At 37.6% G+C, this 18,445-nt stretch overlaps 1 protein-coding gene across 1 annotated transcript in view; it reads left to right on the top strand.

The window, feature by feature from the left end:
* The first annotated feature begins 4,759 nt into the window (after nucleotides 1–4,759).
* The window catches only part of LOC145782306 (proline-, glutamic acid- and leucine-rich protein 1-like), a 43,277-nt gene continuing 29,591 nt past the window's right edge, over nucleotides 4,760–18,445 (top strand). Inside the window, exons 1-4 of the mRNA XM_082594096.1 lie at nucleotides 4,760–4,772; nucleotides 7,133–7,234; nucleotides 7,893–8,051; nucleotides 16,368–16,517. Of these exons, the coding sequence (XP_082450222.1) occupies nucleotides 7,157–7,234; nucleotides 7,893–8,051; nucleotides 16,368–16,517 (387 nt within the window). The 5' untranslated portion in view covers nucleotides 4,760–4,772; nucleotides 7,133–7,156. The remainder of the gene's footprint in view (nucleotides 4,773–7,132; nucleotides 7,235–7,892; nucleotides 8,052–16,367; nucleotides 16,518–18,445) is intronic.

Consider the following 18,445-nt stretch of genomic DNA (forward strand, 5'->3'; position numbering starts at 1 on the left):
AAAAAAGCTCCACTCATTTGATACACACTGGTTTGATTGCACAAGCCAACAAAAAAAATTGGCACAAAACGTGAGAGTCATTTTAGAGTATTTCAGGGCCCCTGATTCCAAAAATGCACTTAGCTTTTTCGAATTTTTGAAACTACCAGGAATTGAATTTCGAACCAAGATTACATTTTTCCGTAACAAGGATAAAATTTTAAGCAGCTACTTTATTGAAGAACACAACTTTGTATTCTGTAATTATATAAATGGCTTTCGTAGGTTACCTTGATGGGTCTTGCTCAGTATATAGTAAGCCTACCATAATAAAGAATTGCGTTTGTTCATCGATGGCTATGTTTTGATGATAAGCAAAACAATGTATGTATTTTGTTTGTAGGCTACTTAGTATCTTAGTTAGTAGGCCTAAGTCTGATACTGTTGAAGTCAACAAATGTATTAACGCAATGCACAAGTTGTATATTCTACATCTTGTATCCCAAGGCTTGCTTCACGTCGTATTTTGATTGTTACTAGGCCAGTAAACGTTAAATAGCCGTTTGTTTGGGTTGTAATCAACGTGATTGGTTTCAAATGGCGTTTGTACAACTCAGAAATGTGCCTGGGATTACTTTCAGTTTTGTCAATATAATAAACGACACGACGTTAGATCTATGTAGGGGCTCAAAATTGCAAAAAAAAATGTTTTTGCTGTAGGCTATCTTAAAAACTAGAGCCAATTCGAAAAAAACAAGTGCATTTTCGGAATCAGGAGCCTTGAAATAGCCTACCCTAAATGACTCTCTCATGGTTATAGGTGAATTGTTCGTAAACAGTTGTTCGTAAAGCAATTGTTCGTAAAATCAATTCTTCGTAAAGCAATTCTTCGTAAAGCAATTCTTCGTATACATCAATTCTTCGTATAGGTGAATTGTTCGTAAACAGGTGATAGGTCAATTGTTCGTGAACAATTTTTCGCAACAGCAAGGTTTGTCTTGCAATTTCCGATGAAGGTGCGTAATGCAAAATTTTCCTGAATAACCAAGTTACGACGACACAAAGAAATAAGCACAATGAAAAAGCGCATTTTTTGTTATTTATTGGAATACAACAATTGTCTGTGTTTAGCAATTCTTTGCTTACACTACCAATACTATTTTGAGTAACTTCGTACAAATTGTCCATGAGCCAAGTTTAGTATGAAGTATTGTGTGCAATTCCACGCAAGTAATCACAAATTTCATCATCTTGAAAGTCTTGACGCCAAGTTCGGACGACTCTAGTTAGTCTTTCTGCACTGTCCTTGTACTTCTTCTTTGGAGGGGGTCCTGCCTGGCCACTGACATACTGTTCAATGCGAACCTCATTTAGGTTTTGCTCTCGCTTGATTGCAGATATGAACTTCCAAATATCTGGATGATTTGCAGATACGGGAACATGAACCTTCTGTGCCATCCTTCAATGCTATTATTAGTTTTGGGAAGGCCACTGAGGACGCCATCATAGCAGTTCCAGATTTGAATTGCAAACATTGGAGGACGGCGCCCTTGACGACGATCTGGGCGCCCAACCCAAGTGTCTTCAAAGTAGTCAATTACTGCCTGAGCAACATCTGGTAATACATTCCCATCAATGAGAATGCCAAAGGCCGGCTGACTTCATCAATAGGCACAAAGGCCAGAGACGACAACATGCGCAGCCTCAGAGCAAACTCTGCACTTGTCTCGTGCTGCTCCTTCAGGCCACTTGATTACGTCTTTCTTCAAATGCACTGGCACAAATGGAAGAAACAGCCACGGTGAGTTGAAAGTGGGTACTCTCTGCTCACTGCATTAACCATGGCCTTCTCAAAGTCACTCATGATTGTCTCTGGAACAGCAACAGCAGGTAACAACTCCTTGATCTTTTGCAGCAGATGAATGTATGTCCCTCTCCTTTTGTCCCCCAGCAGGGCATACACCAGAGGCACTGAAGTGTTTTCCTTCAGTCCGTGTATTGTGTAAAGCTGTTCAAACGGTGAAGGCACTGTCTTGAAGGTGCCGTCAGCATACCAGTGCTTTGAACGGGCAAGGAGCTGCAGATTTCTTTCAGTGGCAAAGAGGACCATACAGTTATCTCCAGGCCCAGAATCATAGGCCAAGAATGTTACACCAGCAAACGTTTGCTTGTACTCTACTGGAAGCACAATGTCACAGAGAGAATGTGGGATTGCCGGGCCTGCATTTTCCTTCAATCGCACTTGGGTGACTGCCCTTTTCATGCTCTGCACACTTGGCAGTTTTGCTGCCATGGCTTGACTGAGTTCAATAGTTTTTGCTGAGACGAGGTAACTTGGGGCATCACGACTGTGTTTTGCTGCACAACGAATATTTTCCATAACCTTTGCTGCTTCGACATGACCAGCATCTCCAGCATGATTGTGCTCACCTCTGGATTGTACAATGGCTGCCATAGCAGTTGTTACTCGTGCGTACTTATTAAAATGCTCACATTTCCAATAAGTAGTTTCTTGCCCTTGTGCGTTAAGTGCACTATAATCTTTGTAATAAAACTGGCCACTATACAAAAGCTTTGGCTTTCCTTTTTCGCTGCTTGCAAACTGTAATGCCATTCTGAATCAGAAACTCTACACTCTGTCTGCTCGTCTACACTCTACAGGTACAGCAGGTCTTTAAGCACAATTAGAACATTTCTAGCATATAGGCTACCCTAATTGATTGTTCGTAAACAATTGTAGCTTTTTTTTTGAAAAAAAAGCTGTAGCCTAACTTTTATGAACATTTGTTTACGAACAATTAGTATTACGGTCAATTGCATGCCCGAAGAATTGCTTTACGAAGAATTGCTTTACGAAGAATTGCTTTACGAAGAATTGATTTTACGAACAATTGTTTTACGAAAAACTGTTTACGAAAAAAACGTCGGACACCCTCTCCCATGCCGTGCCTTTTAAAAAAAATGTTTTTGTTTGCCTGTGTTATCTTTGATAGCTCAATGATGAAATCTAATCTTCAAACTTTTCTGTTGAGCCCACTGTTGATGGGCAGCACGTGTGGGTGTGGTTGCGTGTGATTGGTGGAGCAATCTATAAATCAATCTAATTCTTCTCCAAGGTTAAAACAATGATATCATTACATACCGTACTCGTATTACGCAGTGCATGCACGTAGGCCTACTGTGTAATGCTGTAGATTATTTCTCCCAGGTTGGTATTATAACTGTGTGTAAATTTTGCCTTTTTATTTGTGTGTACATCGGCATGTTTTGTACAGCGCTATGGAGCAATTTAACAATTTTGTAATTTGTTTGACCAAATCGGGCCCAAAAACGGAAATTTTTCGGTGGTTGGCACAAAAGGCAATCATGAAAACACAATGTATAAGCGATTGGAAGTATTAGAAATGCAGCAATGCTATGGGGGGTCTGGGGGGCGAAGCCCCGCAGAAGTTTGATTAACTTTGACTGCTACGGCTTTGGGCCCACCTACTTTTAAAATGGTTCCTCCATCCCTGCATATTGACCAATTTTACTCAGTGAGTTATCAAGCATGACAATATTAAGCTAAAAACTTGATCTGAAAAGAGTGCGATATGTGCTCGTCGTCAGACTCAGAAGTTGTGTTGCTCGATACTAGATAACAAGAGGAGCGGAAAGAGTAGCCTAGCCTACACCCAGGTCCGGATTTAGGGGGGGCAGAGGGTGCAGGTGCCCCGGGCCCCCCGACTTTGAAAGGGCCCCCCACGTGAAAAAAATGTGATTTTTGGTTGTTTTTTTTTTAGCCTTTGAAGTTTCTGTAAAATGCTGTGCAGTGCTGAATTAATTAATGCTACTGTAGATGTAGAGGTGGTTTTTCGCGCGTTAGCGCAAAAAAATTGCATCGGGGCCCCCGATCTAAAAGTGCCCCGGGCCCCCCATCAGCTCAATACGGCCCTGCCTACACCAGCATCAAATAATGACAATCATTCACCAAGTCCCAAAACAAAAAAGTGGTATAAACAGCCTTTTAAGATCATCAATGGTTGAATGATCCTGATTTTAGAAGATTGGTACAAGCAGACAAAACTGATTGATATGTACCTTTTGTGAGATTTGGTAGCCTTTTGTGAGATTTGTGATATTAAATTATGTTAAAGATCACGAATCGAAAGAGAACAGTGATTAGTAATCATGTATCTTCTCTAAACTGTAGAGTCATGTTGTTCTTCAAATTGGCACAAAATGGGTCACAAAGGTTTAATTTTGCAATCTTGTGCTTTTGTATCCAAATCTTGTGCTTTTTTTTCTTAAATCTTGTGCTTTTTCCGAATTTGCTGTGGCAGCATTGAGTAGTACGTACCAGTCAAGACGATAGACGATCTCTATTCTCTAACAAACACGTCAAACAGGCCAGGGCACCGTGCGGGCGGATGGTTCAAGCGAGGTTTTTAGATGTCACGCAAAGTGCTTTGATTTTTGCGAGTGCATTGTTATTTAGGGAGCTAAATATACTTAATAACAACAAATTTAAACTAGGCACTGCAGTTTTTTTAGAGGTTTTTATTAGTCTGAATTGTGTGCTTTTGAAAGTAACATATATGTTTCTGTATACCTGTAGTTTAGAGACACTGCTAGCCCTAATGTGATAAGTGATAATGGGTAGGAAGTGTTGTGTTACTGGATGTAGATCTGGTTACGATGGAAATGAACAAATTTCAATGTATCGCTTACCCAAGGATAGTGAAGAGAGAGAGCGCTGGTTAAAGTCAATACCACGAGATAACATACCGGAAAGCAAAGATATTGCAGTACCGGTATGTGATAAGCACTGGCCCACAGATTGTGAAAAAGTTTTGTACTACAGTAAATTAAAGCCAGCATCACATCCATCAGTTTTCAATTGTATTCCAGAAAGCCTTGTTCCTAATAATTAGTTAAAAAAGAGTTATGGTACTCAGAGGGCTACAAGTAGTAAAAAAAGCTTTGTTGCTGAAGAAGTAGACCAGTATCACAAAACAGGCTGCACAATTACTAGTTTTGATGCATATAGACTGATAAAAAGCTACACGCTATATCAGGGGTTCCCAACCTGGGGGCCATGGCCCCCTAGTGGGCAGTGATGTACGCGTATACAAAAAATATTGACGCTGTCAGCGTAAACGCAAACGTTCGAAAAACCATACACCAAATGCGCCAACGTAACTTGTAAAAAAAAGTTGGCGGCGTCAGCACATACATTAGCGTAAACTAATTTTGTTTGCTAGGTGCCAAACATTCACATGGTATAAACCACTCGAAACAAACAAGTTTTATTTTGAATTTCCACGAAGAAACACAAGCATCTGAAAGTGTTCATCTGACATTTTGCTGTGTTTTGATTCCAATATGTCTTTGCCCATTGAAAACATTCTATCAAATGCAGCGCTGGAAGGTGTTGGCGTGTTATAGTGAAAAAAGTACATTAAAAAGTAGGATGCGTTGACGCTATGCGCTAAAAAAACGCAAAAACTTTACGGCGTAGCCTCAAGCGCAAACTATCCAAAAAAATGTGGCTGTTAGCGTAACAAAAAGTATACGCCGCAAGTATGCAGCGTAGAATTTGTGGCGTATACGACTACGTACATCTCTGCGGGTGCAACCTACTTCGTACCCTGAACAGTTCGTACCTTCAGTTCGTACCTTCAGTTCGTACCCTGAAAAGTTCGAGAGAAAAAATTAAAAAAGCCGGAGTCGCTGATTGCAGTTTAATAGCACAAAGCCGAACTTGCTGATTGGAGTTTCCGCAAACAAACTCGAGGGTTAGGGTTAGCGGAAACTGCGGAAAAATATTTGCGGAAACTGCAATCAGTTAGGGTTAGAGCATAGATTACTCTATGGTTAGGGTAAAGGTTAGCGGAAACTGCGGAAAAATGTTTGCAAAAACTGCGATCAGCGAGGGTTAGAGCATAGATTACTCTATGGTTAGGGTAAAGGTTTGCGGAAACTACAGAAAAATGTTTGCGGAAACTGTGATCAGCGAGGGTTAGGGTTAGAGAGCATAGATTACTCGATTGTTAGAGTTAGGGCCGAGTTAGGGTAAGCGGAAACTGCCGAAAAATGTTTGTGGAAACTGCAATCAGCAAAGGTTAGGGTTAGAGCATAGATTAGTCTATGGTTACGGTTAGCGAAAACTGCGGAAAAATGTTTGCGGAAACTGTGATGAGCGAGGGTTAGCGGAAACTGCGATCAGCGACTTCGGCTTTGTGCTATCTTTCTTTCAATCTTTTCAGGGGGAAAATTTTAAAATGTTTGCGGAAACTGCGATCAGCGACTTCCGCTTTTTTTAATTTTTTCTCTTGATCTTTTCAGGGTACGAACTGTTCAGGGTACGAACTAGGTTGCATCCCATCTCTGCTAGTGGGCCAAGGAAAAATTTGAAAAATAATAATTTTTTTAATTTAGTATCTCTAAGTCCACTCCAACACTATATATCGAAATAAATTAAAATTTAATAAAAATACTGGTACATTTTGCCCAAATCTTCATGAAATGGTCTTTTATTCCCGTTTGTTTCAAAAATAATAATATTAGGGGGGGGGGGGCCATTGACGTTTCTAAATTTTCAAAGAGGGCCACAGTGTAAAAAAGGTTGGGAACCCCTGCGCTATATCATTTCAAGCCACAGTAATTTCATTTGTTAAGGAAACAAGCATTTCGATACAGTCAACCGATTTAAGTTGTGGAATCCCATTATTTTTTATAACTTTGCACAACAATTTTAAGTTTGATTGTTACCATCTTGGAATTAAACACCTCTTTAGAAAAATGTTACAAGTAACTCACTTGCAATTTTGTTTGTGGAAAACTATTAAAAGTTAGAATATATACTTGTATTTTAAAACTTTTTGGAGAAAATGTCTTAATTGTTGTTTAGATGATAGCAACTTTTTGTTGTGATTAAATGCCATTTGTAATGTAGATGTTTGCCAAAAATATCTATACATCACAAAATATTTTTGGGATGAATGTGTGGTGCAGGTTTGAAATAGCCACTTTGAACAAACTTACATTTATATTTAAAAAAAAATAGTTGTTTCTGGGGCTAGCAAAAATGCAACATTACAGTGGACTAATGCTGCAAACAAATCTATTACAGACCAATGTTGGTTAAAAAAGCTCAAATTAATTTAAACAGTATATTTTCAGCGTTTGATGTAGGATGGCAAGTATTGCCCTTATTGATGGAGAATTGAATGAATTAATTCTTCCTTTTATATATCAGCAAAATGAAAAACAGGTAAATATAATTTAAACACTGACCTTTCTGCGAGAATGTTTCAATTGTTTCATGTTATATTTTCAGTCATACACATTGCTTGTGATCTGTAACCTGTCAGTCAATAAAATGCAATCCATCTAACTTTAGTGGTTTTATCTTGACACCAAAATCATTTGATCTGGTGTAATGCCAAAGTAACATTGCAAAAATGTCATGGTTTTTAGCATATTGATTGCAACACTTTTTTGTCCCAAATACTATATTTAATTACTTTTTTATAAAAGTTAATCTTAATGTGCTGTCATAAAGAGTGATCACAATGAATAGTATATACGTGAAGAATGAAGATGGTGCCTGACTTAGACCTACGGTAACATGTAATATCTTTGTATGCTTTTAATGTTATCTTGTGTTTTTAACATTATTTATGAACTTCAAATTAAAATTTATGAGCACTCTTCAAAAATAAGGTTAAAAACACAAGATAAAAACACTAAAAGCATAAAAAGATATTATAATACCATAACACCATCTTCATTTTTCACACTACTGGTATCTATTATGATTGCTGTTTATGACGAGATATTATGAAAGATTAACTTCTGTTGAAGAAGTAATTACATATAAGAGTGCTCATAAAGTTCAACATGGTGTTGTGACATTTTTGCTCTTTCAGAGTGAGAATATTCGAAGTGTCAACTCATGGATTCGAGTGGCAAGCACTCGATGGATGGGATTGGCAATCATGGGTGGAGTCTTGTCTCAATGTCAAACCGATTCGATTTTAAAGCACGGAATATCATGGCTTTCTGTCACTGCACAGATTGCAGTAACGGTTGGTTACATAAATTTTATGACTAATTTTATACTATTATTACCATAGGCGTCGATTTTTTCTTAGAAGAGAGGAATTCTGGGTGGGCGGTACTTTTCAAACAGATTTCATTGAATGTGTATGTTTGCAAATTCGCAATGGTTCAGTCTTCGAAATGAGCATATTTTTACTTCGGCAAAAGCGTTGCCGAGGCCAAACGGCAAATTTTGAAATTGCCTCGGCAATTACTGTGAATATTTAGTAGGAAAAGATTGTACTAAAACATGTAAAACGAAAAGCGAAAAATATACTTGAGTAGTCTATTACGAACGCATTGATTGATTTGTTGTGATGTAATAATACCAAAAGTAGTGATAAAGCGAGCAGCGCGATACGCACGCTGTTACGGTAATTCACGTTAAAAAACTCACGGGGAGGGGAAAGTAAGGTAATTTTGGTTGATTCAACGTTCGAGTCAGCACAAATCGATTTAATTTATCCGTCGGGTTATATTGCGTAACAACAATGCCCAATAAGAAATTTACGTTTGTTTTACACTAATTCGACATGTAGCGACGTTGAATTATCATACAGCAACGTTAATTGCTCAACCAGGTACAGGTGACATAGCTCCCTGCGAGATCGCCTCGATTTATGTAAGCTTATAAGCCAACATAATTTCGGCACAATTGGGACACTGCGAGCAACACAAAGTCTGTTTGATGAACTAGTCAGAATCGGTATTATCAGATGCTGTATCAGCTAGACGAGATAACGGAAAGCGAGGCGCAACAAGGAGTAGATGCTTCCAATAATTTGACGTCTACTGGAGTTAAGTCAATGCAAATAGGGTGATATTTTTACAAAAGAGTCTCCCAGCTGGGTACGTGTCTAAGCGCCGGCGAAGTAGGAGTAACCCAAATAAAACATCCAGCAATAGTAGGATTGAATCAAATTCCTAGTCTGGTGTAGTCTAAGAAAATTAGTTTTTTTCTTGTAATCTTGTGGTCCTTACAATCACCTCGGCAATTGCCTGAGACGCTAATTTCGAAAAGTGTGGTTAGTCATTCTCACAAAGACTGCGTTTAGCGTCGCTGCAGCAATTAAGTTTTAATAGGTTGGATGTTTGCTTTCTTGCGCCTTGCGATCTTATGAGCGCTGCTAAACTAAACAAACTTTTTTTATGTTTTCCGTTGCAACCTAAAAAGCGCGTGACTCGTGACCTGTTATCTTTAAAGTGGCGCCTTCGGATTTGCCGCATTTTGATTTGTAAAAGCGATTGTTTTAGTACGTCTTTAGTTTGTATCGGTTATTTTATTGTCATGTTCATTATAATGTCATATTCACATTCCCTTACGCTGACCGGGAACTGAAGTTTGATTGTGACGTAACAAAAGTGAAACCATTCGGAGAAAAAATCAAATTGCCGACGCAAATTCGGAGAAAAAAATCAAACGTGGCTTTCTCTCACCAGGAATTGCCAGCTGTGGCAGTTGCTGTAGCAACAACAATGCAGTGAGTACCGCCTTTTTTCAACGCAGCATTGTTGCGAAATTGCTTTGTTCTGTCGGATACATTGCGAGAGACATAGCGTAAAACAAGAAGTAGCGCTGCAGTTAGTTGGATAGTCCAGCGTTTAAGAAAAACGGAAATAATTATAACAAACACTTCATAAGTGTCATGAAAACAGGGTGGGCGAAACATATTTTGCCCACCCTCGTTTCACGGCAGGGTGGGCGCAGTGCCGGTCTTTGGGGTGTGCGAACCGTGCGATCGCACAGGGCCCGCAAATTAGGGGGCCCGCAATTTACTCAGAAAATGCGGTAATATTTGTCATGTCCAATGGAAAAAATTCAATTCGATTCCCAAGCAAGTACCGGTATCCTTAAAGTCAGTTACGGCTTTAGGGTGAGGCAAGTGCTGAAATTGTCGCGTCGGGCCACCTTTGCATGCTTTTAGGCCCCCCACGACATTTCACCATGTGCCAAATAGTTAACATGGCAGTGTGACAACAGAATTTCGTTTTGTGACAATTGCATTTAAATAGAATACATGTTAGTTTCTATACAAAACCATTGTTATTATGCCATATATATGATATGTAGTTTTAAAACTAATCATTTAAAGGGCCCGGATTTTTAAAACACCATGTATCAAATCACTTAATATTCTATGAATTCAGGAAACTTAACTCTTGTGAAAATTTAAATGCATGTTACTTCCAGTATTAAACTATCATTATTATGCCCTATGCATGTAATTTTTAAAATCTAATATTGAAGGGCCTAGGTTTTTTCAAAACGCCATGTAGGCTACCAAATGTTTAACATTGCTCAGTGACAACAGAAACCAAAATTTTCAATCTTGTGGCAACTGTGTTTAGATACATGTTACTTCCAGTACGGTACTAAAATGTCATTGTTATGCCATGGGTTGAAAAATAACATTTAAGGGGCCCGGATCTTTTCAAATTGTTTCAAGTTGATTACTCTGTAGTACCCAACCTAAACAATTTTTAAATCTTAATATAGGCTACTTGTTATTGTATTTAGATATGTATAATTCAGTTTGTGCAGTAGGCTACATTGTACACTTATTCATTGCTTGGATTTTTTTCACTGAATAGTAATATAATCCTGTGATTGATTGATGATATATGAAGACACTGCTCTGGTTGCAACAATTGGGAGATGTTACCCGAATTGCTGTCTCATAAGCAAGAAAAAGAAGATTGATGATATACCGTAAAACCTCCTAACATTAGCCCTGGACCATACTTTATCCCAAACGCAAATATGAACTTTTCAACAAAATAAATAAACAAAAATAAAAAGCTATGTAAAATTGCTCTGCATTTTTTGAAACTGCATTTTATATACTTACAAGAAATAGATATAATTTGGATTATTGCTTAAACCTAGCTTCTGATATGGGTTCATGAAGACATCTAGCCAATCGACATGAAATTATTCACTTTCAAAATGGGTATGGTTTCTTGACACACAGTTGACTTGCGGTTACTCAAGTTGGAGCAAAGTATCATGTATTCATTGCCAAAACTAATTGCAACACCCATCTAACTCTTATTATTACAGACACAGGTTATTGGGCATTTTCAATCAAGCACCTAACTTTAGCCCATTTTTTTCCTAACTTTAGCCCAGTGGTCCAAAGTTTGGAACAACCTTGAAATTTACAAAATGAAGCAATAATGCTATTTATTTAACAAGAAAATAGCATGTTCAGAGATAAATAGGTGTCTGGTCCGTATCTGTCCATACTTGTTAGCTTTTAAGTTGATTTAGTCTATATATACTTGTCCTGTCCATACTTGTCAGCTTGCAAGTTGATTTAGTGGCAAGACAGCAGAGACCACTAACTTGGCTAATGGCTGTCTCACATTGCATTTGCAGTAAGGTTGTGTCTGTTCAGAGGTTAATGCATGGTGTTGATGCTGATTCAGTGCAATAGTGTGCAGTTACTTTCAATCTTTCTACAGATAATTTCCATAGCCTAACTTATTATACTGGTAGTTATCATGAGTAAGCGCACATATCGCAGATGCACTGATGAAACTCTGCAGAAATGCTTGGAGGAAATTGGAGAAGGAAAAATTAGTCAACGAAAAGCAGAGCAAAAGTATAAAATTCCACGGTCACAAATTAAACTGAAATTAAAAGGGTTACATTCAAGAAAAACTGGTCGTCCCACTGTTTTCACAAATGATGAAGAAAGGGTAATTGCTTCACGCATTATCTTATTTGCTGAGTTTGGACTACCAATGGATAAAAAAGATGTACAAATGATGGTGGAGCAATACTTGGTGTCAATGGATAAAACTGTTGCACAATTTCAAAATGGTGTTCGATGTGGAAAAAAATGGATAAAGGAATTTATGAGACGAAATAATTTGACCAAAAGACTTGTGCCTACAACAAAAATGAACCGTGCCAATGTAACAGCTGATACGATAAACAAGTATTTTGATGAACTTGAGAAGAGTGTGAAAGATGTTGCACCTGAAAACCTGTGGAACTATGACGAAACTTGCTTGGTGGATGATCCAGGCAAGCGCTCCTGCATTGTTAAAAGAGGTGTCAAATACCCAGAGAGAGTCATGAATGCAACCAAAAACTCTTACAGTGTGATGTTCTGTGGTAATGCCACAGGTGAACTTTTACCACCATATGTGGTCTATAGAGCACAGAATTTATACCCTGGTTGGGTAACAGGAGGGCCAAAGCATGCCATGTACAATAGGTCAAAATCGGGATGGTTTGAAGGAGATATATTTGTTGATTGGTTCAAAAGACTAGCGCTACCAAGGATGAAGAAACAAACTGGGATAAAGTGTCTAATAGGAGACAACTTAGCTGCTCACATTAATAAGGAAGTGATAAATTTGTGTAAGAAACATGATGTTCGGTTTCTCTGCTTACCCCCCAACACAACTGACAAAACCCAACCATTAGATGTGGCCTATTTTAGATCTTTGAAGCGGCACTGGAGGGAAATACTCAACGACTTTAAACTGGGAGAGGGAAGATCACTTCCATCCCTTCCTAAAGTACTTTTTCCAAAAATGCTAAAACTTCTTTTGAATAAATGCAGTAATGACACCAGTGAATCTACTTCTTTGACAACATCTTAAATGATGTCACTACTGGTGGTAACAGATTAATTCCACTAAATTCTGAGGTCAGCTTTGCCTTATTCAAACTCCAGCTGCTTGCAATGATGTTAGATCAATAGCAGAAATGCTCGATTTCCTCTAAATGTGATGTGCTGGCTAATTTTTACCCAAATGACGTAAACGCCAAGTCTTTGCTCGAAGAGCTAGTGTGCGTACAAAATGTCTATTCAGTTAAATTTGGTGTTGATGATAAGAAATCCCAGATAAATATTTTCTCAAACGGCCCTGGCCATAGCATTTTTGCATGTATTTTACATCATTCACTATATAGCCCTAATGAACTACATGGCATGCTTAGTGTGCGCTATACCATAACCTTAAAATTGTTTTACAATATGTCTTTACTCTGAGCTACTAGATGTGGCATGCAAATAGCAAGTGCAGTGGTTTTCATTTTTTTATTATGTTATATATGATACTTCATATTTAACTTATAAATTGAGATATACATCTCAACGTGCTTTTTTCCTTGGATTGAGTAGCTGTATTTATTTTTCAATATGTTTGTTTGTATAACATGAGGTATTTCACCGCAAAGTATTAAGATGCATGATTGCTTGGTTTACGTACTTGATGCACGATGTCTTCAATAATAACACCTTCACTCGTATTCAAAATTTCCCCTTGTTGTCTTGCCTGTTGTGGCTTAGTTTCATGTACGAATCCATTTCTAGTCTGCTTGATTATGTTTTAACTTGCATTTGCAGGAATGAGGCAAACAATTTAATTAAATGCTGCTCTGCCACTGTATAGAAACTGACTCTGACAGAGAATATTGCCCATCTTCAGTTGCAGGGTTACTTTGAGTTTGGCAGCCAGCAGTTTTAGTAAAAACTTTTTCTGAAGTGAACCTGCTGGACATTTTGCAAGCATTTCAAACAACTTCAATCTAGGTACCTACTTCTGAGTTCAGATGGATTCCGACCAATTTAAGCATAATAAGGAGTCCTTGCTGGTTGCTGCACAGGTACATTTGGTTGGGTTTGTTTCTTTTGCATTGTTATATTTCATGCTTAAATATTCCCATAAAACAATATGCACACATTTCATGAAAGTTGAGCATTGTGTTTTTGATGTATTTTCATTCATGCTTTGTATGCATCTTTATGCAACCAAGTAAAAGTAAACCGATTTTCTTAAATCAAATTGGATCAGTAGCATAGCCAAGTGAGAGTGTGGGAGTTACACCCTCCCCCCTTGGAACGCATGTGATGTCACGATATTGAAAATTATGCTTTCAGTGTTTTGTGCTTTCTAATCAACACTAAATTAGTATGGTATAGGATCTATAATGCTCTACAGCTGTTTAGTATCCATAGTAGTCTGCAGCTAACTCGTACAGTCCATGGAAACATTGCAATATCCACAGCTGTGAAAAATTGCACTAATCTTTTATATATAGCTGATTACAGTGGTTCGTTATACAAAACTTGAATATATCAGAAATGAAGTAAGTTCACCGTCTTAAAGCTTTTTGTCTGATACTCATCGAGATGTATGACGTCTGTTTACATTTTCTAAACTATGGGTTAACTTTAAAGCATAAAAGTTAGTGGCTTACCGGAATAAGATCGTTTTTTGATCAACCAAGGACAAAATTAATCAATACTAAAACTGTAATAATCTGGCAAAAAAGCGATCAACCTATGTCTCTAAAACAAAGTTTGCCTAATTTTAAATGAAACTACATTAAAAGAGCTAGTTACCAAACATTCAAATATCTCAGCCAGGAATTAGCAACAAGAAAACATAGAGACTTAGCTTTATTTCTGAAAAATGCCCAAGAAAACATGATCTTATCCTTTTGCTATGCCACCGGACAGCACCATTTTACAGTAATATTCATACCCAAATTTTTGTTAAACATGCTCTCAGAATGCACCAAATTCAAAGTAATTTTTCAAAATTTTCTGGGGGAGGCCCCCCAGACCGCCCGCCGCTGGGTGTCGCCTTCAGCGAGCACGCCGTCAACACCCCCCTCCCGTTTCTAAATACGTTACTGAATTGGATCATTGTCCTTGGGGCCCGCAAAACATATTCCGCACAGGGCCCGCAATACCCTAAGACCGGCACTGGGTGGGCGTCGCCCACCCGGCCCACCCTATTTCGACGCCTATGATTATTACTAATTGAGGTTTTACAGTACTTGCACAACATTTTTATTACATAAAGTTTGGCAAAAGCAACAATAGCTTTTTTATTTAATTTGGCATGATGATGACCACCTTAATTTTAGGTGGATGGATGGTCATTTTATTTCTTTTTTGTTTGGATGCAAAACGTACATAAAACAAAAACGTACAGTGTGCATCCAATGAGAGAGTGCGAAAGACCGTAGCCCTGAAGGCATAGGAGGTCGTCGAGTCTGCACTCTCTCATTCAAACAGTTATACGGAAGAAGTATTGCGTTTTTTAATAGCAAATTGACACAAAAAAGGAGAAGGAAGGAAGAACAGAAAAAACAAACAAATACAGATACACACGCCAGAAATACGAAAAATAATAACAATGGACATAAAGTCAGGTGGTGGATGTCGTTTCTATAGCTCTTGATTATTGATGAAGTGTGTTTTGCACATTTTACCGAAAAATTTGTAGCCTTTTTCATGTCTTTTTTTCATATTTTGGGTTAAACTGTCTCATACCTTGATTCCCATGCATTTTAAACTTTTTTGAAATATATAATTGGGTATTTGCCTGTTTAGTATAAAGCGAATTGGAGCTTGAACGTCGGGTGTTATACGAATCAATAGCTGATACATGTGTAAAGAAAGTTTTGAAGTTTTCCTGTAGTTTGTTATTATAAAATTTGCACATAAATTTGCTTGTTTCTAGTTTATAAGTGGAATTTACAGTTAGGATTTCGTTTTCTTGATAGAGTGGCAGTAATTTTGTTTTCATTTCAAATGCTCCTGTAACGATTTTAATTATCTTATTTTGTCTAACTAGTTTGCCATTTAGAGGTCCAGCAAAGTACCTGAACCCATTCATTTGTTGAAAGCCAATCAGGAATAAGGTTCAATAAAAAATCAACCAGGTTTGGTAACTACGAAAATTTATTGGTAGAGCTTTCGCCGCCGTAAAGGCGGCTTCATCAGTACTCTTATTCAAATAGAAATTATTCTTATTCAAATATGATTCTATTTGAATAAGAGTACTGATGAAGCCGCCTTTACGGCGGCGAAAGCTCTACCAATAAATTTTTGTAGTTACCAAACCTGGTTGATTTTTTATTGATTATTATACGTTTGGTTGAATCCTCTCACATGGATCCTACAATTATTGATGATTAGCAATTCCCATAACACCGAGAAGCCAGAACTGAGGTTAAGAGTCTGCAGAAACCTTTTATTACTAGGAATAAGGTTTATTGCCACTTTTAAAAAGTATTTGTTATGACTCGACAGGACACCAAACTCATGCGTACCGATTCAGAGAAGGACACTCTTCTGATTACCACCAATCCAGTTATTTTGAACAGATAGGGCAATAAAGTTAATAAACTATCTGTCGGACAAGTAACGTATCGCAATCCTGTTGCTGGTACCGGTATGCCATGACAATTTGACGACATTACTGAGTAGGTTATGTGCTAGTTATGGGGATTTTGCCTAGTCTTATTTTTAGCCTTGTTTTTTCTACAGGATCACGAAAGTGAAGCAGTGATAAAATTGGCTTCATCAAACTTTAGTGAACTTTTGAAGTTGTCTTCACAATTGCCTGAGCTTTCCAGAACCATATCCTCAAACCATATCGGCCCCATCATCCAGGAACTGTTGATTAAAACTTCACCTGTAAGTTCAACCAAACTTCCAAATGATTTTTATTATCACTAAAGACTTATCAATACCGCCATTTTTACCGATACGTACATACTTTAGTGTTACAAAAATAAGCAATGATAATAATCAAATTAAATAACAAAGAGCTCCTTAAAGCTCCCAGACGTATTTTGATTTCACAAAACTGTTAAAATGTTATATATTGGTTACGTTTCATTCTTGCATCTTCATTGCTTTTGTGACATCATGATAACAACAAGGCACAACATAATGAAGCGTTTTGCACAATAAATTAAACAGAGGGCTTGTGCCAATTCTGAGAATATCATAACTGAAAGTATAACAACTATCTTATCGTTAAAAATTGCCAAGCTAAGTAACGTCGCTTTTTGCACTGGATAGAAATATTTCACAAATTTCAATGAAGAATGATGTCATTGACCAAACAGTGATAGAGTTGTAAAAGAGGTTTGTTAGCGTGTGATTAACTCCCCTTTTACAACAACAATGTCTTGTGATGTTGCGGTTTGAGGTATCAGTTTGTGGTATCGCATTGACATTTGACAGCAAGGTTATTCAAATTTTTTTCTTTGGTAAAAAGCTGAATTCGTTAGAAAACGCAGTGGAATGCATAGGCTCGGAGCCTCATAACATCTCTGAGTTATTGTCATGACAACTAAATCGTTGAAGAACAAGGCGAAAAGTCGCCCACTTCAAATATTATGACATTTTTTGCGTTTTATAATTTTCACTTCTTTTATTTTCCTTGTCTTGCCTTTTCGGTGACCGTGATTTTTCTTTCATTTTTGAGTTTGGTATCAAGTTTTGTGAGTATAACGAGAGGAACAAGAAAGACTAATGTCAATACACTCTCGCATACAGTATACCTTTTTGACTCAGGCAATAAGACTACTGTAAAAATTGTGACTCTCATACACTGCTTCGCAAAAAGCAAAATATGACACATCTGCAAAATTTAAACAACATCTGCAGACGTTGATTCAATGTAAAATGACCGACTTTTCCAGCTGGACCACTTGCTTTTCCCATATACGGTACTGAAAAATTGTTCAACAGTTTTGTTGTCATTGAGATACAAAATACGGTGCACGGTCGTTTGGTCGACAGACATTTGGTCGACAGGACGTTTGGTCCATAGGCGCCGACTTTTCAAAAAACCTTGGGGGGCGAGAAAGGTGATGACGTCATATAACCATAACGCTATTTTACTCAATTAAAATAGTCTATGATTATTGATTAAGCTTACTGTCTTGTTTATGTTAACAAATAGGTCACAAACCGAATTTATTAGAAGCGCTGCTTGAAAGGATTAGTTTTACGCATGCAGTAGCCTACGTCTAGTAAAAATTTTGATATTGTTAGCTCATAATTGGAACAGTTGGAAAACAAGACGATTCATTTCCTTTTCGTGCGAGTGAATAACAACGATCAAGACAGTGAAGTTATCGAAATAAAACGCAAAAAAATCATGATCTCAAGCAGAGTGAAAACCCGGTATCAGTTTTATTAACCTCGTTTCGCTAATTACTTACTTTCAAAGCGTTGACAACGGCGAAGTGTTTTCTCTTCTGTTTTTTATCGAAAGTCTTTATAGTCTTTTATTGAATACAGTAGGCTATACTCGAGTAAAAGTCGAGATGTTCGCAAGTGATTTTCACCTCAAAAAGACAAGTTCAACTAACACGGACAAGCTGTTGTCTCCAGCTCGGCAATTTTTAAAATGAACGCACTAAAAATCATTGTCGACGTAGATTACGGAGTGTGAAATCGCGTTGGCCTAAGTAAAAGTTTTGAATACGTTTATTTGCAGTGATTCAAACTTAATTTTCAAATTCAATGATTTCTTGTCAATTGTAAACTTTATGCACTTGTTGAGCAATATGCAAAGCTCACGAGACAAAACAGAAAGAGGAGATCAT

This window comes from Aplidium turbinatum, chromosome 13 (assembly GCF_918807975.1).
Source record: "Aplidium turbinatum chromosome 13, kaAplTurb1.1, whole genome shotgun sequence".
NCBI classification, from domain to species: Eukaryota; Metazoa; Chordata; class Ascidiacea; order Aplousobranchia; family Polyclinidae; genus Aplidium; species Aplidium turbinatum.